This window comes from Camellia sinensis, chromosome 9 (genome assembly GCF_055761805.1).
Source record: "Camellia sinensis isolate YWXY chromosome 9, ASM5576180v1, whole genome shotgun sequence".
Taxonomy (NCBI): Eukaryota; Viridiplantae; Streptophyta; class Magnoliopsida; order Ericales; family Theaceae; genus Camellia; species Camellia sinensis.
In genome coordinates, this window is record NC_138969.1 from 151438707 (window position 1) to 151466032 (window position 27326).

General features: G+C 33.7%; 1 protein-coding gene and 1 long non-coding RNA gene across 3 annotated transcripts; both read left to right on the forward strand.

Moving 5' to 3' along the window:
* Window positions 1–10129: 10129 nt before the first annotated feature.
* LOC145798799 (uncharacterized) lies at window positions 10130–15493 on the forward strand. 2 transcript variants are annotated; one of them, XR_014340439.1, is made up of 6 exons: window positions 10130–10346; window positions 10848–10923; window positions 11036–11310; window positions 13613–13772; window positions 14774–14889; window positions 15353–15493. It is a non-coding gene; the product is annotated as an uncharacterized LOC145798799 (long non-coding RNA). The 2 variants fall into 2 exon arrangements; XR_014340438.1 differs by having other exon boundaries at window positions 10848–11310; window positions 15353–15491.
* Window positions 15494–16630: 1137 nt separating this feature from the next.
* LOC145799822 (uncharacterized) lies at window positions 16631–19836 on the forward strand. Its single transcript, XM_082889450.1, has 3 exons — window positions 16631–16693; window positions 18241–18501; window positions 19271–19836. Exons 1-3 carry the CDS (start codon window positions 16631–16633, stop codon window positions 19637–19639), a joined length of 693 nt encoding a protein of 230 aa, XP_082745576.1. The 3' UTR covers window positions 19640–19836.
* The last annotated feature ends 7490 nt before the right edge of the window (window positions 19837–27326 follow it).

Here is a 27326-nt window from a genome sequence, read left to right on the forward strand (position 1 = left end):
TGTAGTGATATCCATAGTATTAAGCAATATATAAAATTTGAAATCAAGTAATAAGCTCAGGAATTTTTAATTATATATTTTTTTAAATCATCTACAGTGAAAAATAACAAAGTTGGTCGTCTTGGCTACATCAATTGTAAATTGAGTTATGAATCAATTATGAATCAATACGTATAGTGAATAAGTCAGGGATTGTTTGGGAAGTGCCAGATTAGTATATTTTTTGACTTTTTACAAAAAAATATGAAATATGAGTTGGGTTGGAAGTAATGTGGTAGAGAAGTGATATGACCCAAATAAGATGATTGTAACCCAAATAGAATAATGTGTTAAAATAGCATTTGCCATTTTAGCATGTGCCAAACAAGTACTTCATATGTATGTAATTTTTATTTCATTGATACATCTGAAAGCAATCATTATTGAAACGTAAAAAAGTAATATGTATTAATCAATATTTAAAATTTAGATTTTTTTAAACTTTGCCGAATGTGATGATTGACCAATAAAATTATTCCATATACACAAAAACAATTGAAACATATCATGAAAAATATCTAAATGTAATGGGCTATTCGAAACTTTTTTTTGGTCTATTAGAACACGCTCTAAACAATGGTGAGGTGACTTTATGAGTTTATTAATCAAAGTAGACTCCATGAATCCATGATGATAAGATTAGATTGTGATATGACCCTGATACCAAGAAAAAATAATTAATATACAAACACTAAGGACACACAAAATCCTGCTGGGATCTTTCACAACAATGATATGATTGGCTATAAAATGTTGGAGAATATGAGTACATCACCTCAAATCTACTCAGCTGTCCTTTGGCAATTAAGTTTAGTTGGTTTTTTTAATTAAATTAGTCAAAAAAAAAAAAATTAAATAGATTAAAAAATCAATAAAAAAATGTCACATCAAAATCACAATCAATTTATTTTTTCTCTCATAAAAATAAAAAAAATCAAAAAAATCAAACCCAAACGAACTTTTTAACTTAGGTTAAAAAAGTTAAAAAATCCAACTTTCCAAATGAAGTCTTAGTTATGAGAAATCAAGACACTATTTGTATCAGTTGCGAGTTGCGAGGTAACAGTATCAAAGAATATGTATAATTGATAACTAAGTAATGTAGTTGTATATTTTTTAAAATTATCTGTTGCATAAAAGAGTTAATCTGACCATATCTGTTGTAAAGCAACTATACCGAACAAAGTCATGAATCGACTATAAAACAATATATATCACAAACTAAATGATAAATATTTAATTATCATTTCCACCGATGGTTAAAAAAAAATCAAATACTTATCAACCAATATTTAAAATTTGAGTGTCTTGTGGCTTTGCCAAACCTAATAATTTGTGAGAAAAACATTTTCATATATACACAAAAATACTGAAAACATATGAGAAGTAATGCATTCAAGTTTTAGCAGATGGATCAATGGTTAAAAGTTTTATTCCCATATCCCCTTGGACCATTTCAAGGCTTTAGTTTGATAATTATTTGATATATGTGAGATAAAAAAATATATAGAGAAAATAACAAATAAATGAGACAATTATAAAATAATTGCACCACAAATATATTTTTTTGTACAACTTTGACACATAGAAAAGATCTACACCGAACATATGAATAAACTTATACTACCATAAAAATAAAATTATTTCTTCACTGTTTGGCTAAAATACAATTTCCCAATTGTATTATACCTAAGAAAAAAAGTATGATGAAAAGTATCTTCTATAAACTAACAATAACTTAATTATTGGTCAAAGTAGTAGTTACATACAAAATGATGTGATTAGGTTGAATGAGAAAAAATAATTAATAAACCTACACCAAATACACACAAAATCCTGCCGGAATGATTCACAACAATGATACGATTGGCTATAAAATGTTGGTGAATATGAAGCATATCTCTTCAAATCTACTAGTTTTGTGCCAAAGAAAATCTTGGACTGGGTCTGAATCATTTATTTCGCCATTCTTTTTTTATTTGTCATGACTTTTTTTCATATGTCATTCTCTTTAATTCATTGTCTTTAGCAAGGTTTCACATAATGGTATTTGTATCTATTGCAAGGTAACAGTACTAAGTAATAGGTAGTTAAATTTCTCATACCGATTATATGAAGTTGTTATTATTAACAGTGAACCGAGTCATGAGTTAATGCGTATTATGAATCAGCCAATAAATTTCAAATTTTCATTCCCATTGATATCTTATAATGCATCACTATCGAGAGGTTAAAAAAAAAAAGAAAAAAAAAAGGCAATATATATATATGTATATATTCTTTTTTGTATATATAAACACTCAAAATACAGTTTGATTTTTGATCAGCAAAACTGAAACTTTATTAATGATAGAACATATACAATAAATATGGTAATACAATAAAGGGGAGGCAAGAGCAAAGAGCAACATAGTGGCGATCCAAACCCTAAAAGGTTGGTACCAAGAAGATCAAATAATCATATGCTATCTCAAGTCATGAAAGTTGGTGAGAAACCAACAAATGAGGGGAAAATTAGAAATAAAATGAAAGCAAAGAAACAAACACCAAACAAGGCTCAAACAAAACTAAAGAACCAAACTGTTGCCTGAAACCAAACTAAAGGCAAAATTCACGGATGGCAAAAACCACAGCTCAGACCAAATAGCAGCAGCAGATCAAAAAGCCCAATTCTCAGCCTAATCATCTGCCTCTTTCAAAACCAGTTGGCAACCCTCAGATGCATTCCTTTATCTGATCCAAGTTGTTGATGAAGTCATTAACGAAGCACATAATCCCTTTTGAAGAAGCTTTAATCCACAAGACAAATCTGATCTTGATAGTCTCACATAACTTTGATCCACAAAGCTGCACTCATTAAAAATACAATCATTTCTTGACTTCCAAATGGACCAGAGAACAATTGGAGGCAAATAGAGTTTGATTTTATTCAACCACTTATTGAGTATGTAACCAATACACATATTTTGATTGGTATAAAATGATGGGACCTCCGATTTTGGATGAGATCATTACACTTTTTGAGTATGGAGTCCGCATATTAACACCAATCATTTTTTATGTATGGTTGTTACACTAAAAAAAGTAAGTCAACAAATTTAATTTTCTTAAAACATATAAAAGTGAATCACTAGTCAAAAGTTTTATACCCACAATCTTTAAGGCCACTCCATGCTCAAATTTAGTAATTGTTTAATATATGCGAGACAAGAAATTACACATACTAAAAGAAAGGAAAAAGAGAAAACAAAAACCATTATCATGAAAAGTATACATATATTGGCCTTCTATAAACAATTCATAAATTTTATTATTAGTCTGTTAAGGTATGCTTTAAGCAATGCTGACTGTATTACTTTATTAATCAAATAATTCATGACTTGGAATACACATACATGACTCCATGAATATGTGATTAGGTTGTAATCTGATCATGCATTGCCCTGAAAGTATAATTAATATATTACACACAAAATCCTGCCGGAATCTTTCACAACAATGACTTGATTGACTAAAAAATGTTGGAGAAGATGAAGCATATCACCTGAAATCTATCTCTTTCTCTATCAAGAATCCCTTCCTTTCAAGCAAGCAAATTCTCTTTAAATTGAATTAAATATATGCATGCACGGATGTGACATAAAACTATTTTAAATCTAATTTAATATAAAAGAGAGATAGAGATAGGTAACCAAATGGATTGTCCCAAAGTAGATTCTATGCTCTCATGGGTAATATTCTCTAGTTTCATTACCTATTTTTACTTTATAAAATAAATAAGTATATATATATATATATATATTATGTAATACTCACAATTGGTAGCGTAATGAAAGACTTTAGGAATGAAACAATAATCATCTACCTTCGTTAAACAATTGAGACACAAATTTAATTTTCTAGTTAGTTTAGGCTTGATAATTATTTGATATTGTGGGAGCTGAGTACATAAATTCCTTAATCAGTAAACAGGGCAAACCCAAGCCCATCACTAATTAGCCAAATTTAACTTGGACCCATTGGGCTTAAGTAGATGTACGCTGAGTGAACCAAGGAGATTGAGACGTGTGTCGATCATGTGATGTTGAGCCTATATACATTGATGCTGAATGTTGAAGTCGGATTGGCGAATCAATCCACTTCACGTGGGCCTAAACTGTCCCTTTCCGGTGGTGTATTAGAAAGTCAGGCTCTGGTATGGTGATGATCATGAGGTAAATATGAAAGCTACTTGAGAAATATTTGGGAAGGACCTCTATAGAAGGGGGCAATTCAAAGTAGGAAGGCATGTTTTTTGGATCACTGAGATTCACTAGAAATATAAAACATTTCTTCTCTCAACCAGATACTGATTTGCTCGTCGAAGTGCTAATTCCGGCACCCTCAATCGAAATACTTTTCTTGTTTCAGGCATCAAGGTTAGGATCTTTCAAGGTTTGTTTGGAGCGAAAGAGTATTATGAAACCACCCCTCACAGATATATATATATATATATACACACACATATATAAACAAAAAATTATACGTATCAAGAGTCCATAAAGAGCTTTAAAAAATTTGTAAATTACAAATATACGTTCTAATATTTATTTAAAATACAGATTGTTCCTTACGGTTTTTGAAATTACATCTTACATCTTCAAATTTCTAATCGTATAACAAATGACCAATTATATTAATATATCATTAAGTCAATTAACAATTTCAATGATGTCAGAAATATATTTTAATTAACAATTCTAGCAATTTTATTGTTGTATAAGATTAGTTAGGAATTCTATTTTATTTTATTTTTCTGTTAAATAAATTTTTTTGAAAAGGGTACTTGTAATTTTCAAAATCATAGGGAACAATTCGTATTTTAAAAAAATTTCAAGAATTGTAATTGTAATTTATCAAAATTTAAAAAGGTCATTGTACGGCATACATGCTATTTAAATAAACAATATTGGAGTCAACCTCAAGGTATACAATGTCATAACATAACTTAATTAAGAGAGATTAGGTTTAATTGTCATGAAGTCGCTTTTTTGGTTTAGATATGAAATGGGCTTTGATTTGATCACTAATTTGCATTTCACAAGAAGTTGATCAGATTATATTATATTATCCAAAACTTATTGAAAAAAAGGACTTTACTTTAAGGTGTCGTTTGGCTGGGCCACCCCAACGGACTTTTTGATGCTACGAGAACTACAATGCATTGAGAAATAGACAAGTTCACCAAACAAGAATTTTCATGGCGGATAATATATGATTTTCAAAAGGTCTGATCATACTTTGATTTCAGAAGATCTTTGAGCTAGTATTGTGTTCATATTGCAATTTCGTTGGAGACTGAACCCTTCTACATGTAGTCCTTCATATCTTCTTTGAATAATAAATTTGAATAAGAATTTGAAAAAATAAAGAAAAATAAAGAAAAAAAAAATTGAACTAATATTTCATTTATAACTCTTTGACATTTTTCTTTTTCTTTTTCTTTTCAATTTTTTTTTATCTAAATTCATTATTCAAACATAGTCTAAAGATCTAGTAAAAAATGTTGAGATGTCCCAAATATATGACCAAAAATTTTAAAACTCACTCATAAGTGTGGCAAGTCTCACAATACACATAAAATTTACGAGATAAGATATAGATGTGAGGGAAAAGGTGGATCACACATAATGTGAGATCCACATGTGCAACTCAATATTTGTCTCACATTTATGTTCTATTATCATGGTCAGTATCAATGATACAATCAAATACAATCCATATCAAACAGTATCGCCTATATATTGGTAAAAATAGTATAAGAGGCCCAAAATACCAATACATATTAAATAATGTAACCGTTGATATTTAAAACTATGTCTATTATGCGAATTTCATTTGTATACTTAAACTTATTCGTTTCAAGAGGTCCAAAATACCAATACGTATCGACATATAAATAATGCAATGACTGATAAATAAAACCATATCTAATATGTGAATTTCATTTGTAGACTTAAACTTAGTCGTTGTACTCACTACAAGAAAAAGCATTTTTGCCGACCACTTTTAGCTACCAAAACGAATTTAGTCGCCAAAAGTCACGGAATTGGCTACCAAAAATAATATTAGTCGGCAAAAGTCAACTTTTTAGCTACTAATTTTTTTTAGTAGGGGAATGTTGATTATTGGCTACTAAAAAAAATTTAGTAGCTAAAGATATTACAATTGGCGACTAAAACAATTTTTAGTAGCTAAACATATGACAATTGGCGACTAAATAAAAATTTAGTAGCCGTAGAGGTACCTTTAGCTACTAAATTATTTGGTAACCGAATGAAAATAAAAAAATTAATTTTTAATCTTTCCCGACCAAACATTTGGTCGCCAAATGCCATGTTTCGGCGACAAAATTTTTTTTAGTCGCTGTATACCTACTTTCGGCTACTAAATTGTTTGGTAGCCAAATGAAAATAAAAAAATTAATTTTTAATCTTTCCCGACCAAACATTTGGTCGCCAAATGCCATGTTTCGGCGACAAAATTTTTTTTAGTCGCTGTATACCTACTTTCGGCTACTAAATTGTTTGGTAGCCGAATGAAAATAAAAAAATTAAATTTTAATCTTTCCCGACCAAACATTTGGTCGCCAAATGCCATGTTTCGGCGACAAATTTTTTTTTAGTCGCTGTATACCTACTTTCGGCTACTAAATTGTTTGGTAGCCGAATGAAAATAAAAAAATTAATTTTTAATCTTTCCCGACCAAACTTTTGGTCGCCAAATGCCATGTTTCGGCGACAAACTTTTTTTTAGTCGCTGTATACCTACTTTTGGCTACTAATTGTTTGGTAGCCGAATGAAAATAAGAAAATTAATTATTTTTATTTTTATTTTTATTAAGAGGTTGTACACCCACCATCCAAAAATATTAATATCTTATTTTTTTTTATTATCTCAAAATATTAATTTTTTTTAAAAATTAATTATTAAAATAATATGAATTTCTGATTTTGTCCTTTTTTTAAATACATTAATAATACAAAAAGTACAATTATGACAATTGATATGTCTAAAAAAATATACTATCAAACGGTAATTTTGAAAAATTAATATTTTTAAAATGTAATAATTGTATTATAAAAAGAAATTAAATTCTGAAAATAGATTATTATTTTTAGATGGAAGAAGTAGTCGGCTTTCATTTGATGGTTGAACACATCTTGTAATAATTGGGCCCTCACGCGAAAGGTATGCTAAAATGGGCAACTTGTTATTGGCTGTTTGTCGATAGTTTTACATTGCAAAAATTTAAAGGCATAGTTACAGGTCAGTCTGATGAATTTAATTTTTAATAATAAATTTATTATTTTTAAAAAGTACAATTAAACTATTTATACTTTTTACATCATCATATTTCAATAACACTAATAAATTAAGAATAAATCAAAATTCACAAATAAAAGACAAAATATCCCAATTATTTATCATTTTAATAAATTTTTCAATATTATTACCAGTAAACTTGTTATTGGCTGTTTGTCGTTCATCTCTCTTCTCTTTATGTCTCTCTCGCTCATCTCTCTTCTCTCTGTCTCTCTGTCTCTCTCGTCCATCTCTCTTCTCTCTATGTCTCTTTTCTGTCTCTCACTCTCACTCTTTATCTCTTTCTTTCTCTCTCTCTCTCTCTCTTTCTCTCTCCTCTATCTGTCTCTCACTCATTTCTGTCTCTCACCATCCATCTCTAGTACCACCTTCACCACTACTACAAACGCCATTCCACCCCCACCACTACTTCCACTATCGCCACTTCACCTCTACGACTACTATTACTACTATCATCACCACCACTCCACTACCACCACTACTACCATTACCTCTCTTTCACCCCTGCCACTCCATTTACACTACCACTACCACAACTTCACCACTAATCTCTTTCGCGAGGGCTAAGTGTGTAAAAAAAATTCACACTTTTTGCGAGGGCTAAGTGTATAAAAAAAATTCACTCATCATGGCTTATGAGTAAATAATACATATTTGTAAGACTTATTGATATTATTTCAGATTTTAAAATTTTTCTTAATTTTTTAATAATTAATTTTTTCAACTTTTTAAAATATTTAAAGCAAATTTGTTTATTTTTTAGATTCACTTAATTATTTTTTAGATTCACTTAATTTAGATATATATATTTTTTCAATTTGAGGGATTTATAAAAGTAATTGACGATTTAATGCTAATTGAACTAAAGGCCTAAGCTGGGGCTGTGCGTATATATTTTTTAGTTGTACGTTAATGATTTTGACTGCTAAGATATGCTTGAGAAAATGATTTTGACTGCTAAGATATGCTTGAGAAAATGATTTTGACTGCTAGTTACAACTGAATAATAAATTAATTAAATCCACTTGACACATGATTTCTTCATCTGTCTTTATCTATGAGAAAATATACATATTGCATGTTCTAAAATTATAAAATATTGATTAGTGCCTAGTTAGTCATGCAGGAGTCCCAAAAAAAAAAAAACAAGGGTTGAGTTGGCTCATAATTTTTTGGAGAAAAAATTTTCCTTCTTTTTTTTTAAATTTTCTTTCTTTCTTTTCTTTCTTATTATATATATATATATATATATCTATATAATAAGGGAGGAAGGTTTTTGAAAATATGTTAAAATGTATAAGAGATACATTTCATTTGAATGGTTGGGATGATTCCTAATCAATATCTAAGGGTGCAGATTAAATTTTTTCCCGCCCAAACACTCTCTACCCTCTCTCTCGCCCACGTCTGCCAAACACGTCTCTTAGAACTCTATCTCTCCACGTTCTCTCTCACGTTGGTGGATCTCGGTCAATGTGTTGTAGTACAGAGAAAGAAAGAGATGGGTGTTGTTGTGTTCACACACACTCTCTCTCTGTCTCTGGCTCTCTCAAAACTCTCCGCTTTTTATCTCTCTTGTTCATCTTTCTTCTCTCTCTCTCTATGTCTCTTTCTCTATCTCTTGTTCATTTCTTTTTGTTGTCTTTCTCTCTCTATCTCTCTTTCTCTGTGTCTATCTCTCGCTCATCTTGTTTCTCTCTCTCTTTTTTTTCTCTCTCTCTGTCATTTATCACTCTTCTCGCTGGCTCTCTCTATCTCTCTTGCTTATCTTTATTCTCCCTCTCACTCTCTCTATATCTCTTGTTCATCTCTTTTTGCTGTCTTTCTCTCTCTCTCTCTCTTTGTCTATCTCTCGCTCATCTTGTTTATCTTTCTCTTTTTTTCTTTCTCTCTGTCTCTCTCTCTCTCTCACTCATTTCTCTTCTCTCTCAATCGTTCATTTCTCTCAATCACACTCATCTCTTTCTCTGAGCCCATTATTATTGAAAGAGGAAAAAGTCAAAAAATGAAATGGGTCTCTCTTTCTCTCTGTCTCTTACTCTCTATGTCTCTTACTCATTTCTCTTCTCTCTCTTTCACTCATCTCTCTTACTCATTTCTCTTCTCTATCTCTCTCATCTCTTTTCAAATATATATTTTTTCAAATATTTTTTTTCAATTATAATGTGTATAATTCCATCGTCATAAATAATACAAAAAATAAATATAAATATTTTAGGCCTAAACAAACATGCTTTTTAGTTTATGTTTTTAATTTTTTTTAAACATTTTGTTCAAACCAAACGCGTTTGTAATTTATATTTTTCTAAAAATAAACAAAAACCAATTTATAAAATTTATGGAAATTATTTTTCATTAAAATATTACTCCTACTTCTACCAAAGTAAAAAAATAAGAATAATTTTTTATTCATTAAAATAAAAATGAAACAAATAAATTTTCAACCTTTATAACTGGAAAAAATAAAGAAGCAAAAAAAATAAATTCATTAACTATAAAAAAAAAATTATTTTAACAAAAAATAATTTTTTTTTTTAAAAAAAGAATCATTTTGCTGTTTAAATATTACCAAAAAAACAAAAAAAATTTCCCGCTCGATTTTCCACCCCCTTTTTTCCATTCCCGCTCGGCTTCCCCCCTCCCCATCTCTTGAACCAAAATACCCAATCTGAAAAATTCACAGATTTTTCTCTCGCTTTCTGTCACTCTCGGTCTCTCTCTCTCTATTTTTTCATTTCTCACACTTGCTAGGGTTTTATATGTCCCCAATTGTCCTTCCTATATATCTGCCCCAAATAAATAAATATATATCGATCGCATTCAGTCACGCATTTCGTGACCAACCCAAATCGAGTTTCCCCAGTTTTCGAGTTCCCTTCGGAGCAATTACTGCGATTTCTGGTGGAATCTCGTATTACTACTACTTTTCTTCACCGAATTTGGTAATTTCTAATCTCAATTTCATTTGGGTTTGATTTTAACTTTATGGAAATGAAGTGTGTCGTTTTCTGAAAATGAATTCTTTGCAATTAGATGTTTGTATTGAGGGCTTTGAATGTTGGGTTTTGCTCAAAGTATGTGGATTGAAATATGTTGATGATTGTGGACTTGGGTTTTTTGGTAGTGTTAATATTGAAAAAATATTCATCATAAGTCATCAAACCTGAGTATGTATATAGAATTTAAGAATTATGTATTAGGGGTATTAAAAGTGTTCGAATTTACCTGATTGAAGTGCGTAGTTTGAATTATGTTGGTACATTTGGATGTGAACATGTGTATAATCATCAGTTAAAGGCTTATGGCAATATGGAATTTGAGTGTAATTGCATTTGGAAATTAGACTTTTGGATATTCTGAATAATGCTATAGTTATTATGGAAATTGACATTGGAATTTGGTAATTTTCTAATCTCAATATCACATGGGTTTGATTTCCCCAGCCCTCAATCCAAATAAGTGGCTTGAGTTTAAGCTGCAAGACAGAGCAAAGGTCAGCCACAATACTCACTTATTCAGGTCATCCTCTTGTCACCATTATTCTTCAGATGTATTTTGGTTTTAAATTACTTGCATACTTGTTGATCAATGAAACCATGTTATATTTAAAGTAGTCTTGTCATATTTTCAGCTGCACTATCAGCTGCCTATTTAATCTGTAAATTTCAGTGATGCTTTTAGTCAGCTGATCATGGCTATATGATTATTAAAACAGAAGGGTGAACACACTGTAAGTTGAATCCAGATGTAATTCATGGGAAGAGTGCAATCTTGTGTCATTACTTTGTGGTGTGGTTACCTAACCGATTTGTTTATTTTATTTTTGTTACATAGGATACTGAGAAATTGCTTAATTACTGGCCCAATCCCAGATTACATTGGTGAATTGTCTGATCTCAAAATTTTGTAAGTTCATTCTAATTGGCTTTCTTACAGAGATTCATGGTCTCTTGATTTTAAGTTAATATTGATTTGATATCTCTAAACATAGAAATGCTTTATTTGTGTTCTTATTCTTCAATTAAGTAGTTTTGATATTTATTTAATTTGACATGTTATATTATATCTGAAGATTCCTTGTTTGTTATGTTAGTTTTATTTTCTGTTTTTTAAGAAAACTAAAAACTCTATAACCACCTTGATACTTCAAAGAATCAGCTAGCCATTTACTAATCATGGAGATGAATAAGACCTTTAAATTTCATATATGTTCAATGTCTACTGTTATTCATCTATACCTCTTACCCCTTTTGTGCATACCAAAATTATTCTTCGGATTTTATGAAACAAACTTTCTTTAAGATTTGTTGTGTAGGATCTGTTTGAGTCCTAGAAATTATTGGGGAGCAAAGTGGATGTAAATTAGATCGCATTAAAGTCATCTGCGAGGTGTGGGCATGATGCTGTACATGAATTTGATAGGACATAGGCACATATTAAGTCACATCTTAAAAAAGAGAAATTGGGACATGACAGGGACAGGTATATGTGAAACAATATTCAGTAATATGCTTGCAACAGTTGTTGAAGGGTATGTTCTAAGATTTTTTTTTTTGTTTTGTTTATTTATAATATATGTTTTTAAATAAAATAATAAAATTGAATACTTCCATACAGAGGAAAGGAAATATTCATGTAGTAGGTTAAATGAATGCTTTATTGTTTATTACAAAAATAGATATGCTTTCTGCCTTGATAAAAGACATTACAAGGCCTGGTGCATGATTACATGTCAATGAATTTGATGTAAGAAGTTCATGTAACCAAGTTAAAAAAGAACGATATTTAAATTGATTTTTTTTACGTCTTGGGAATAAATAAATGAACTTCAATTATTATGGCAGCAAAAAAGAAAAAAAAAAGAGAACAAACTCTTCACGTGCAAAGTATAAAAGTGAATCCCCCTTTTCCCCCTTTATATCTTGAATAAGGTACCACACCCAAAAGGTTCAAAGAATAAAAATAAACAGGGAATGATTACTTTTTTTTTTTTTTTGATCGGTGAAAGTTAGTTGTTAGTTGTTAGATTAGTACCTACAGGAGTTGGTCTCCCCACCCATTGTAAAGCACCCCCTAGAGAGAGTTGAACCCATGACCTCCCCCTAGAGACCAAGCCCTTAGGAAAGTCGTAGTGGCCAACTAGGTTACACCTAGTTAATTAATAGGGAATGATTCCTTAAGCCACACAAATAGACTTTCAAGAGCCATGGGGCATCCCTTTGGGCTAGAAATCTGAAGCTCCTTCCCCTCAAAAAGATCTCTCTCTCTCTCAACACACCACATATCACACAAAATAACATAACCTTCCATTCCCTCCTCTCACTTATACACTAGTATTTGATGACGTTATTTTTAATTCTTTTTTTTTTCTTCTAAAGAAGACCTTTTCCAATTTATAATTTTATAACCCCTTGTATTTGCATAATGATAGCTATATATATATGCATTGTTAATGCTATGAAAAAAAAAAAAACTCATTCTATTTGTAATAATGATAGCTATATTCATTGTTAATGCTATGAAAAATCCTTATTCCTAATTTCTAACTACTTATTGAACCATCTCTCTTTTTTCTTTTTAATTTGTTAAATAAGCTCTTTTAATATAGTTTCTAACATCAAGTTGTTCGAGAAACACCATACATTTTTTTACATGCACAGAGTCTGCTTTGTCCCCTGCTATGCTATCTTGAATGCTTGGAAGTTTTGGCCTGTCAAGGTGTTCATGCTTTATAGTATGCATGTATGCAAATGTTCATATTGTTAATCTGGTGCTTTCAATTAGAACCACTACATCACTCATCACTTCCATCGGTGTGGATGCCCTTAGAATAATTCAAATATTGTACACATTTGAAGATATAAGCCTTTAAAATTTTTAGTTACATGCAGTTTGAAGATATTAGATATGGACTAAAATGTTGCTGCTCTTTAGTTAGTTAGTATGAAATTTGGGTAATATAAATTGTTCCTGTTTTACTAGGTTGTCTTTTGTCATTTAATTGAGGCTACCATGTACTGAAACTAACAATTATCATTCTCTAATATCTGCCTGGTAGAAATCCAAATGTATTTCTTTTCTTCTGAGAAATGTGAAAGATGAAGTTTTTCTTAATGAGTTTCTGTAGTTCTTAGTTATGGATAATCCTGTTGCCAACAGCAGGGAAGAAATGTTAATTTGGATTTGTCTTGTCTTGAGTTATTTGCAGAATCCAAACAAGAATTTAATGGCAATTACTCAGTTCAGGTGTATACTGTGCAAGCTTGCATTCCAAAGTACCCAGCAGCACTTTGGAATGCTGAATTTGTGCAGGCAGAAGAACTCTTGAGGCAGCCTTCCACAATTGATAATTGCTTGTGAGATAACAGGTATAGTTCTTCCATTTTGAGTTCATCAATTTAGTGTAGGGTGTTGGGTTGGTGCTTTTTGATGATTATGTTGATGGCATGGCAATGGCTTTACATTTTTAGTGATGAGGACTGTTATTTCATGTAGAATATTTAAATGTTGCTCATTAATTTTTTTTGACGAAATTGATTATTGTTGGAGAGTTTTTATCAATATTATTTGTAGAAGAAAAAAAATATTAGAAGCATGTATCCAGTTCCTACAGTGAAATTATGTCAGAGAGGCAAATTTGGGCTTCTAAGGAGACTATGAAGTCTTGAGCTGTGCATGTATATATTTCATACTTTATTAGGCCTCTACACTTGGTGATTGATTGCATATTTGGGTTACCGATAACACTGTCACTGAATTAAAATTTGTGGCAAGTGTGGATCTTAGTGGAGCTGCCCTACATGTCCATTAGTAAATCAAAAATCAATTCTTTCCACTCTGTACTTTTTCTATTTGTATATGTATATTATTCCTTGTTACTTAGTAAACATTGATGCAGCAGATGTTGATAATGAATTGGCAGTTGCTTGGGACCACTTCATTAATGAGTTTTGTGCTGCTTAGATTTTTTGTCCACTTTTAGCTTTGTTGGTTTTACCTATTGTTGTGCGAGGGGTAGACTCATTGGAGTATGTCATTATGGAGAGAAACAAGTTGGTCCTTATGCATTGGAGTATGTCATCGTTTTTCTTACAAGAATTAATTTTTTACTTTGTCAGGAAAGAAGAAGAAAAAGAAGAATGGTCATGTTTTAATGTTTTATTCATAATGTTTTAATGGTCATTTTTTTCTTTTGGGAGCCATAAAATGGAGGGTTGGGATTCATGTTAAAAGGAATTTGAAGATCAAAATGTGTGATTTACCTAATGATGATTAAGGGAAAGTAAGGAAATATATGCCACTCTAGGTTTGGCCCAATCTGGACACATTGAAGTATTGCTAAAGTTTTGTTCATTTTTTTACCTTTCAGGTCACTTTGGGTATATAGAATTACCAATTCCAGTATATCATCCTTCCCATGTGAGCGAACTGAAGCGGTTGTTGAGCCTGGTTTGCTTTAAGTGCTTGAAGTTCAGAAGTGGGAAGGTAATGGATATGTTTATAGAAGGCTCCACATAAAACCTATTTGTCATAAGTAATTAAATCCTTTTGCTTTCTTGATTGAGAGGGTAGCAGATTATTGTGTTGTGTTATGGTAAGAATTTGAAGCTCTCGGTGATTATAGATCATTCTGCCATAATATATCCTATATTTGATTATTTAATAAAGGAAGTTGGTAGACATTTGAGTGTGGTCACATATGTGGTGGCCCTTTTCTAAAAGTGTTGTGTGAATATCATTATTTTTCTATTGTTTCTCTGAGACATTTAATTTTATAAATTGTTTCTCTCTCCTTATTTTAACTAAAATGTAGAGTTAATTTGTGGAACTGATATCTCAACATAGAAGTGTTATATGTAAGAATATCTATGTCATTAACAGGGAAAGCTTTTAACCCTTCTTAACATTTTATAGGCACCCAACTAATGAATTTTATTTTTTTTTTCAGATGATTTTGGACATACAAATGTGGATATATAATTTTTTGACAATTACGGGAGGGCATTGTTTTTATACCTCTATTTGTATATATAGTGGTTCGAACAAATTAATTTGGTTATTCATGTATTATGTATGGATTTAAATTATTGACGTTGGATTAGACTTGGAGTGTATGAAATTTGTATGGATTATGTATGGATTATTGACCCTAATATATTTTAGTATTGATGGATTATATTGTTTATACAGGGTACAGGTTGTAATTTAAATTATTGACGTTGGTTATTCATGTATTATGTATGTGATTTAAATCATGGTTATTCATGTATTATGTTGAATGCTTTAATGGTTGATAATATATTTTAGTGTTGATGGATTATATTGTTTATACAGGGTACATGTAATATAAATGAATACAGGTTGTTTACAAATTTTTTTTTTTTTTTTAAAAAAAAACAGAAAATTATTTGGCCACCAAATGTTTTGGTAGCCAAATAGGTAATCAAAAGTTTTGGCTACTAATAATTTAGTAGCAAAAACATAACCCAAAACGTTTTTGCCACCAAATAATTAGTAGCTAAAAAATTTGAGAATTAGAGAAATAAACTATTGGCTACTAAATTTTTTAGTCACGGAAAAAATGGTATCATTTGGCGACTAAAACTTTTGGTGGCAAAAAGTAAAGAAATGAATCTTAATAGGTTTTTGGCTACGAACAGTTTTAGTCGGCAAAAGTCACCACGCCTAAGGTAGAACTTTTAGTGACTAAATGGTTAGTAGCCAAAAGTTTAATAAAATGAAAAATAATATTTTTGGCGACTAAATTCTTTAGTCCCTAAATGTAGTAATGGTGTCACTAAAACTTATTCCCGACAAAAAATTTTAGTCGCTGAAAATTTAATTTATTTTATTTCAACACTTTTGGCGACTAAATATTTAGTCGCCAAAACATACCCTTTCCCGACTACTCAGAGTTTGGTAGCCGAATGTTCACTTTTGGCGACTAATATTTTAGTCGCCAAAAGATAACCTTTGCCGACTAACCAGAGTTTAGTAGCCAAAACGTTCACTTTCAGCGACCAAAAATAGTTTAGTCGCCAATACTATCGCCGACAGCGTATAGGCGACTAGTTTGGCGACAAAATATTTTAGTCGCTAATTGTTTCGGCGACCAAAAATGGGGCTTTTGGCGACCAATATTTTGGTCGCCAAAAGTGGCATTTCCTGTAGTGACTGTGTTCAATAACAGAGAAATTATATGGTACATACGTCTGTGTTGTTAATTATGAAATATTATGATGTTGGTTATGACAAAATTTTGATTACGAGTCGTTTGATTATATCTCATGTAATATTTAATTATTAAATTTTTTATTTGTTTTTAGTTATAACTCTTATAGTATTGAGTTTTGTCATTTGTGATAATTAAACTTACAAATTACTAGTAATAACAAAATTAGTTATTTGTTATTTGTCATTAGGACACATCATTAAAATCCAAAATCATCAGCATTTAATTGTTACACAAATTTAAATTTAAAATTTTTGTTTTGAACTTTTTTATTTGAAATAAAAAAAAAAAATTAGATTAGATAAATAAAAGGAGGAGATTTGACCCTTAGACTTATGTCAAATGAATAAGATTCTTACCACTTAACTAACACACAATATATGATAAATATTTTATTTTATTTCTATTTATTTGAATTACACATGCATCGCGTGTGGCAACCGCTAGTATATACGCGCGCGTGTGTGTGGGTAGGGGGGGATAAGTTTGATTCTTTATGTATGTGTGTGTGTGTGGGAATTCCCATCTGGCCTTTCATCTTTTAATTTTTATCAATTTACTCCATAAGCTAACTTATGTAAAAAAATAAAAATAAAATTAAAAAAAAGACAAAAAAATGATAAATTAACAATCACATGATTTAAAAATATTTTATTATATATAACGCACAATTCTGACACAAATCTAAATCCTAATATAATAATATATTTTTATATTATGTGACAGTAAACATGACATTTTCTATCTATTTTTTAACATAATTAATTTTAAGAGTAAAATGAAAAAAAAAAAAAACTTGAAATATGAAATACCAAAATAAAAAATAAAAAAAATCAAATTTTAAAGATTAAAATGGGAAAATGGCCGAATATAGAGGAGGCGAATTATAATTTACTCAAAATATATTGATATGACTCTTTCACAAAACATTAATTATAGGAAATAAACATTTATATTCCATTTTCACATTATAAGTATTCCTTTCCTCATATGTTAGTTAAATTCCATGTTGAAGTGGGAGCCTATAGCAGCAATTGTTTAACCCTTGCTCCACCTATTGCAAGGATAAATCTGAAATGAACATCATAAATCATAGTCTTCGTTAATAGAGATAAATAGATTAAAGACAGAGTCAAGTATCGAGGGCTTTTTTAATTTGGGTAATGACCAATTTTAGGGGTCGTTGAAGACTCAAGACTCATAATTAAATAATCAGAAGAAATCTCAAAGCAGCATGTGATATTCTTTACATGATATTATGAATTAATTATGTAACAGAAAATTTTACGAGTATAACATATTGACTCAACTATATTAGATAGTTAGGAAATAAAAAATAACTCACACTTAGTATGTATTATAATTTTTCATTAGCCAAGAGTAGCATGTAGACGAGCCATAGAATACTTCGAAAGTATTAAATAATTTTCTTAGGGTTAATTAGTACCCCTACATTGTCACCATAACATCACTTTTTTTTATAACTAGGTGTTCAGGCTAATTTACGTGTACCTCGACTAATTCCGATACCCACGCAATGCGTCCACCAATATTGGAAATATCCTAAGAAAATTTTCTTTTTTTTATAACATCAATTTTCTTAGTGGTTTTTTTTTACCCCAAGAGACCGGAAATATCCAAATGGGGCTCGCCCTAATAGAGCGGCTTCATCGGGTTATTGGAAAGCCACTGGGACCGATAAACCGATTCTTTCCTCTTATGGATCACAGTGTGTTGGTGTGAAGAAAGCTCTTGTGTTCTATGGAGGTCGTCCTCCCAAGGGCATCAAAACCGATTGGATGATGTATGAATACAGACTTCTCGATGATAATCGTCAATCCATGAGGATTAGAGGATCAATGAGAGTAAGTTTAACGATACAACAATGCTACAGACTTAAAAATATTTAACAAAAGTGTTCAGAATGTAGTGTTATGGAGACTTTTTTTTTTTTTTTGATCGGCAAATGAAACTTTATTGATGAATGCAAACGTAATACATCAACAAAGAGGAGCTTGGAGCTAGACGGAGCTCCAACCTCCTCGTTGGTGAGAAACCAACGGAAAGACAATGAACAAAACCAAAAGAAACTGACCAGCTAAATCTGCTACAGCTAAATGGAACAAAGAACACTGAGTCTGCTTACAGAGGAGCTGCACCCAAATGAAACTAACCACAAACAGAGCTAATCAAGTGGAGACTTAAGTGAAGTCTAGAGGAAAAAACATTAAAAACTATAAATGGAACTCTTTGTTGGAGAGAAATTAACACTGAAACAAACATGTCCAGCTGGTAGCTGAAGGGGAACATCATTAGCATGATCATCAACTTCAAATGATAATTTTTCATTTATTTTTTATTTTAAAGTGTACCAACTTCATGGAACTTCTCCATTATTTACCCCAATCAACCAATAATGTTTTGGTTTACCAAACTTGCGTTACCTCACTATCTCTCTCTCTTAATGCACATGTGTACTTTCGGTTTGCACACCAACTTACTCAATATAATTTAAAGAGCTACTATATATCATCAGATAAATTTTTTTCTTTTTTTTTTTCACATTTTAATTTATATGAATTGGATTTAGTACATACTCATAGTGAACCTCTCTCTTCTATTTTCTTGATACAGTTGGATGACTGGGTTCTATGCCGCGTTCGCCAAAAAAACAACATACCAATTCCAAGAAAAGAGAGCCAAGAAAGCAACAACAAAAGCTTCCCTCAACAACTTGACATTGGGCCCTTTGAAGAAAGAGATATCATGGAAAAAATGAATTTTCTGAAAGACTCTGAAGTGGTTCCGCAAGAAGGTGAAGTGGTAGATGAACAAGGACACATTGACTTCCATGGAGGATCTTCAGAGCACTTGATTTTCAATATAGATTCCGAAATCCAATCTTCCACAATCTTCTCAATGAAAGCTACACTTGAAACCATCAAAAGAGTTCTCTCAATTGGAGCCTTGGATGAACAACAATTTGCTAATTACACCCAATAAGAGACTTTTCACACTCACTTGTAGCAACTTGGACAAGTCGAGCATTTTCAATATCTCTCAGCGAACTAGTCCAAGAACAGAAATACCATGTACCCAGAAAAAATAATCAGAAAAATATCCAAAATTTGAAATGTGCGGATCAAATTTATTTTGTCAAATTTAAATCTATACCATGAATTTAAATTCTGGATGCTTTTCTAAGTATATATTATTTTATTCTTCATGAATTTTATGATATGGAAAATATGATGTCACTGATGACATAGAAGTAAGCAAAGTTGTAGCTTGTCTAAAGCATTTGCTATAATATATTTATCTGAAACAATAGTTTGAGAGAGAGAGAGAGAGAGAGAGAGAGAGAGAGAGAGAGAGAGAGAGAGAGAGAGAGAGAGAGAGAGAGAGAGAGAGAGAGAGAGAGAGAGAGAGAGAGAGAGAGAGAGAGAGAGAGAGAGAGACTGAATTGTCTGCAATTGTGTATATTAGTTTACAAAGAGCATGCACTCTCTTTATAGAGAGAATATGATGCATTAGATGCCCACCGAAAGCATAAAGCATTTACAATATAAAAGATAAAGTGCTAAAGCTATAATGCTAAGCTGTGATGCTATAACAGCTATTAACAATTATACACTAACACCCCCTCGCAAACTCAAGGAGGAAAAGTATCAACCAAGTTGAGTTTGGAAACAAGATCATTGAAGCGTCCAAGAGGATGAGCCTTAGTGAAGATATCAGCGGGTTAATCGACTGAAGCAATAGGGAGAAGATGAACAGTACCACAGGTAACATGCTGGCGAATGAAACGACAATCAATCTCAATATGTTTGGTGCGATCATGAAAAACATCATTGTGAGCAATCTGAATGGCACTCCGATTGTCACAATAGAGAGGGGTAGGACCAGAAAAAGAAACACCCATATCAGTAAGGAGCCAGCGAAGCCAGAGAAGTTCCTGAGTAGTATCGGCAAGAGCTCGGTATTCAGCTTCAGTGCTAGAGCGGGCAGTGAGGGATTGTTTTTTGCTACGCCAAGCAAGAAGAGAATCCCCTAAGAAGAAGCAGAATCCCGTGGTAGAGCGTCGATCCGTAGGATCCCCAGCCCAATCAGCATCGAAAAAGGCACACAGTTTAAGAGAGGAGGAAGCAGAGAAGTGAAGGCCATGGAACAGAGTGCCTTTGAGGTAGCGAATGATGCAGAGTAGAGCAGTATAGTGGGGAGTGCGAGAAGCCGACATGTACTGACTGACAATGTGAACATCATAGGCAATGTCAGGACGAGTCACTGTGAGATAGACAAGACTGCCGACGAGCTGGCGATAAAGAGTAGCATCGGAGAGAAGAGTCCCATCGAGAGGAGTGAGACGAATCTGAGGATCAACTGGAGTAGAGGTAGTTTTGCAATCAGTAAGACCAGCACGAGCCAGAAGATCGGATGCATATTTGGCCTGGGACAAATAGGAACCAGTAGAATCATGAGAGACTTCAAGGCCTAAGAAGTAGTTAAGAGTACCAAGGTCCTTCATCTCAAACTGACGGTGGAGAATACCAGCTTCATCATTACCAGTGATAATTATATCATCCACATACAGAAGAAGAAGAGTGGTACCATGAGGAGTAGTTCGTATAAAAAGAGCAGAGTCATAAAAGCTAGAGGTGAACCCGAAGTCATGAATGGTAGAACTGAATTTAGCAAACTAAGCACGAGGCGCTTGCTTGAGGCCATAGAGAGCACGCTGTAGTTTGCAAACTTGATGAGGTGGAAAAGTGGACCCAGGTGGAGGTTGCATGTAGACCTCTTCAAGAAGATGACCATTGAGGAAAGCATTTTTGACATCCATCTGAAAGAGCCCCTAGTGGCGAGCAGCAGCAACAACAAGTAAACTGCGAACAGAGGTAAGCCGAGCAACAGGAGAGAATGTCTCCTCATAATCAATACCATATTCCTGGTTGAAACCCTTGGCAACAAGACGAGCTTTGTAGCGTTCAATAGAGCTATCAGAATGTGTTTTGATTTTGTAAACCCATTTGCAGCCAATCGCAGTCTTGCCAGGAGGAAGATCAACAAGATCCCAAGTATGAGCTTTGTCCAAGGCCTGGAGTTCATCAGTCATAGCTTGTTGCCAAAGAGGATTAGTACAAGCCTCACGATAGGAGGTAGGTTCATAAGTAGAGAAGGCAGCAGATCCAACAATATAATCACGAAGATGGATAGGAGGTTGAGTTACCCGGCGTGATTGACCCGTAGGAGGATCGATGGGAGGAAGAACAGGTGGAGAAGGAGGTCTGGTAATGAGAGGTGGACCTTCAGGGAGAGCAGGCTGGACGGGTTCAGGAGTGAGCAAGGGCGTCTCGATGAAGGAGGAACCTGTATCAAAATCATCAGAGAAAAGATCTATGAAAGGATTAGTAAACAGTACATTAGTGGAAAGTGCGGGTAAGTGAAAGGAGGATAGCGAGGAAAACATTTGGTGCACCCAAAAAACGACATGTCGGGAGATACGAAGACGTTTAGAGAGAGGACCCCAACAGCGAAAGCCTTTATGTTCAATTCCATACCCAAGAAAACAACAAAGACGAGAACGAGGTTCAAGCTTGGTGTGTTCATGGGATTGAAGCAGAACAAAGCAAGCAGAGCCAAAAACCCGAAGATTGGCGTAAGGAGGGGGAGTGCCATGCAGACGTTCAAAGGGAGTTTGATTATGGATGGCAGGGGTAGGAGCACAATTGATAGTGTAAATAGCAGTGAGGGCAGCTTCCCCCCAAAAGTTTTCAAGGCAGGAAGAAGATAGAAGGAGAGCGCAAGTAGTGTCAAGAATATGCCTATGTTTCCGTTCAGCGCGGCCATTTTGCTGGGACGTGCCAGCACAGGAACGATGAGGCAGTGTACCATGATGCTGAAGAAAGGAAAGGAAATCTGAATCCCGATATTCCATAGCATTATTAGAGCGAAAAATTTTGATGGCTTTGGAGAATTGGGTGTGGACTATTTGGGCAAATCTATAATAAATGTGTTTAAGTTTAGACCTATTTTTTTATGAGACAAAACCAAGTAAACTGGGAAAAATCATTAATAAAAATAACAAAATAGCGAGATCCCCCCATAGTAGTAGTAGGGGAGGGGCCCCAAATATCTGAATGTGTAAGATCAAAAGGTGCAAGGGAAATAGAAGTACTTTTATTAAATGATAAAGCAAGTTGTTTGGCAAGTTGACAAGGTATACAATCGAAATTATCTGGAATTACATGACCCAATTGTCCACTAGAAACCAAAGACTTTAAGTGATTAACAGAAATATGCCCTAAGCGACAATGCCAAAGATGAAAGGGAGATAATGAGGAAGTAGATGCAGGAGCAGCGATCTGAGGAGAGGCAGGAACATGAAGGTGAATGAGTTCATAGAGACGTCCATGCTTATGGCCGATCCCAATAGTCTGCCCCGTCTGAGGGTCCTGTACCAAACAATCAGTAGCAGAAAATGTGACAGTTAGACCAAGTTCACATAATTGACCAATGGAAATAAGGTTTAAGGTGAGAGCAAGGATATAATAAACTTGAGGTATAGATAAAGAAGATGTGGAAACAGTACCAACATGACGGACAGACATGAGGGAACCATCAGCAGTATGAATTGAGGGAATATGAGTAGATGAGGAGAAGGAAGAAAATATAGTAGAACTGGAGGTCATATGATTACAACAGGCAGAGTCAAAATACCAAGAAGAGTTACTTGGGATCATAGACAAAGCAATAGGAGGTAGGGCTGGGCAACAAACCCACCCGCTCGCACAAACCGCCCGACCCTACCCTACCCGCAGTGCTTTGGGTGGTTTCGATGTAGGTAGGCGGGCGGGTGCGGGTCAAGAAATTCGTAAAAGATCGGGTTCGGGTCAAACCCGACCTGCCTGCAACCCACAAGTTTTTTTTTTTTTTAAGAAAAAATAACTAGCTATTATTATTATTTTTTGCATTTTGGATGGATGGAGATAACTAGTTATTATTTTTATTTTTACATTTTGGATGAAAGTAAAATTTATTATATGAGCACTTATATACATTATCATGATATAATGATATTTAAATTAGTGTTACTAGTTTGACTTTTATTTATATATATATAAAAAAAAATCATTATATTCCATTAGTCTAGTATTTTGAATTGTCATTCTATTACACATTATTGCATATTAAAAATTAAACAGTGAAGATTAATCCACTATTAAAATTAGTGTTACTAGTTTGACTTTTAAGGGTTTATTTTTGCATATTTAAATTAGTGTTACTAGTTTGACTTTTAAGGGTTTGTTTTTGCAAGCTAAGGAGGAAGATTAATTACTATCCTCAAGCATGGTTCCATATCATCTTATCTAACATGTGGACTATTTATTATGATCATGAATTGTATATCTTGTAATTTAATTTATAACTCTTCTAAAAAAAAAAATTGTTTAGAAAGTAACAAAAAATGTCAAATTTGCTTAAGTTATAAAAAAAAAAAATAATAAAAATAAAAAAAAACAAAAAAAAAAAAAACACACACACACACACACACACTAAACCGCAAACCGAACCGCACCCGCATGCACAAACCGCGAACCGCATCGCGGGCGGTTGCGGGTCCATTTTTCCCCAACCGCATAAGTGCGGGTCGGGTCGGTTTTGACCCGCACCCGGCCAGAACCGACCCGCGAGCAGCCCTAGTAGGAGGAGGTGTACCAGAAGGGGAGAGAAGATGTTTGAGCATGGCCTCTACATCCGTTGGAGAAAAGAGAGGGGTAGACGGAGCAGGTGACTCAGAGAACCCCTCAGAGGCAGCAGCAGCAGTGTGATGAGACTGATTCCCAAAAGCAGCAGCAGTAGTGTGATGAGACTGATTCTCGGAAGTAGCAGCAGCAGTGTAATGAGACTGATTCTCGGAATGATGAAAGCTCCCCCGGGAAGAGCCACCGTGAGAGGAGTGGCTAGTGGAGGATGATCGGGATGGATTGCGAAAACAATCCTGTTGCAGATGACCAGGACCAAGTTTGTTGCAGTAGCGGTAGGATCTGACGGGGCAATTGACCAGGAGATGGATTGAAGGAAGGCCTCGATTCTGACAATAGAGGCAAGCAGTGGTCCGCTGGGTAAATGATGGCCGGTACGGAGGAGTGGCAAGAACAGAGTCCACATGATGAGTTTGAAGAGTACCGAGACGAGTCTCCTCTGATAGCAACTCAGAAATTGCTTGTTCAAGAGTGGGCAATGGATGGCGATGAAACAGAGAGGCACGTACGGGCTCAAAAGAGGAAGTAAGAGCCATGAGAAAGTGCACCAACCTTTGCTGGTTATGATAGATAGTAAATAAAACAGCATCTTCTCGGTCATGCCAAGTTGGTTCTAAAAGAGCAAGCTGATTCCAAACAGAGTACATTTGAGAAAGGAAGTCATTAATGGACTGAGTAGATTCTTGGTGCATGCGGTGAAGTTGGTTCTGAAGTTGATATTGATGGGCAAGACCAATAGTCTGGTATCGTTCTTTCAAAAAATCCCAGATGTCTTTTGCAGGAGTAGTTACAGAGTCAAGCTGAAAGCGACCAAACTGAAGACTGATAGAGGTAACAGAGGTATTACGAAACCAGGTAATGATTTGGTAATTCTTATTGTCCCATTCCTCAAGTCGGTCTTCATATGTAGCAGTAGTAGCAGTAGTTTCATTAGTGTCACTGTCTTTTATCGGTTTGGTCACATCCGGGGTGACAATTCGCCAGAGCTTCTTTCCTTTGAGGAAGGAAGACATGGCTTGGGCCCACAGAACATAGTTTGAACCATTCAAAATAATGGAAATGGGATGCGAGGCATCATGACGATCTATAATACTAGTTGAGTCGGGCTAAATTAATAGGAATAGACCTGTAGGAGCAAAATTAGGTAAAACAGAGTGTACCAATGAGTCCGGAAGGTCGAAAATAGTTAGGAAATGTGTGCTGTGTAGAGATGATGTCAGCAGAATGCAAGATGATGTTAGTGGTGCACGTTAGCAAAACTGGCGCACGTGCGGCTCACAATAGCAGGATGGCGTAGGCGGGTGCACGATAGTGGAACGGCGCAGGCGCGGCTCACGGTAGAGGGATGATGCACGCGGGTGCACGGTAGCAGGCGCGGCGCACGAAGGAGCAGACCTGAAGGCGCATGTGAGAGTGGCGACGGAAGAAGAGACGCGCTGATCACAAAGAAGGCGCGTAAGAGCGCGTGAAGGAGTTTCTGATGACGTGCGTGGTGCCGTTGGAATCGTAAGGAGATTCCGAGCCGTTTGGTGTAGTTCCAATGTGTACGGGACTAAACACCAAAATTGAAAAATGCCAGAATTGTATACCTGGGCTCTGATACCATGAAACAATAGTTTGATAGAGAGAGAGAGGATAGAGAGAGAGAGAGAGAGAAAGACTGAATTGTCTGTAATTGTGTATATTAGTTTACAAAGAGAATGCACTCTCTTTATAGAGAGGATATGATGCATTGGATGCCCACCGAAAGCATAAAGCATTTACAATATAAAAGATAAAGTGCTAAAGCTATAATGCTAAGCTATGATGCTATAACAACTATTAACAATTATACACTAACATTATCAGTGCGTTGATTAAGATTGAGTCTAAGTAGTTTATTTATGGTGACAAACTTATCAGGTGTTTCAAAAAAAAATGCATTTACTTGTGGATAAGATTGTTAAAAATGTTCGAAGTGGACTTTGTGTTGCCATATGCCTCTCCCTCTCTCTCTAATAAACAAAATTAAGTTGTTTGATACTGCTGTGATTAGCTGTAATGCAGGCATGCTAGCATAAAAAAGGAATAAAAAAAGAGCATGCCACATATGATGGAATACTTTTTTTTTTTTTTTTCCTTTTGCAAAAGCACTGAAAAATAAAAAGCTTTAAAATACTGAACAAAGAAAAGAAAAGAATCCCCAAAAGAGTATACTGAAACCAGAGGATTTTAAATTAAAGCATACACTATCACAAGATTCCCTTGGCAAGGGAAGGCATAGCTAAATTGAACTAGAAGTTATTCTTATTTTTATTTTTATTTTTGATGGAAGAAAATAAAAAATAAATAAATTATATTAATAAATAAATAAAGCATTATCCCATGGCATGCTGAAGAAAGGGATTCAAAGGTTGCCTTTGAGATCACCCATTGAAGGATGAAAACCAATGCATTTTTCATGTTCATTTGTTATGCATCTATTAAATCTCTATATGTTAGTAAGACACTTCCAGTGCATGAAACTCTTGTCATAGTAAAGTGAAATGTATGCAAACTAATCTTACATACAACATATCTCGGGCAGTGAGACTATTTTTGTAATTTGAATCTATGATACTAATTCACAAGGGAACAACTTTACTACTGTATCATAACTCTCCCTTTCTTAATTTATATATGCACCGACTTTATAATGTGTCCAAAATGGGCCATGCATACAATTAAGTTTTAACACTAGCATGATTAGGAGTCGTCGAAAGACGAAATTTGAAGGGGTTGGTTAGCACACAAGTCCAAATCTAATGAGCCCCCATTTAGCAAATTCATTGGTAACTCTTATGTCTTTTTCTCTCTAATTTTTAGAAGGTTTCAAAAAGTGGGGTATAAGATAAAACTTAAGCTCCAATTCTCCCAATTTCTCTCTCCTATCAAACTATCTAAATACG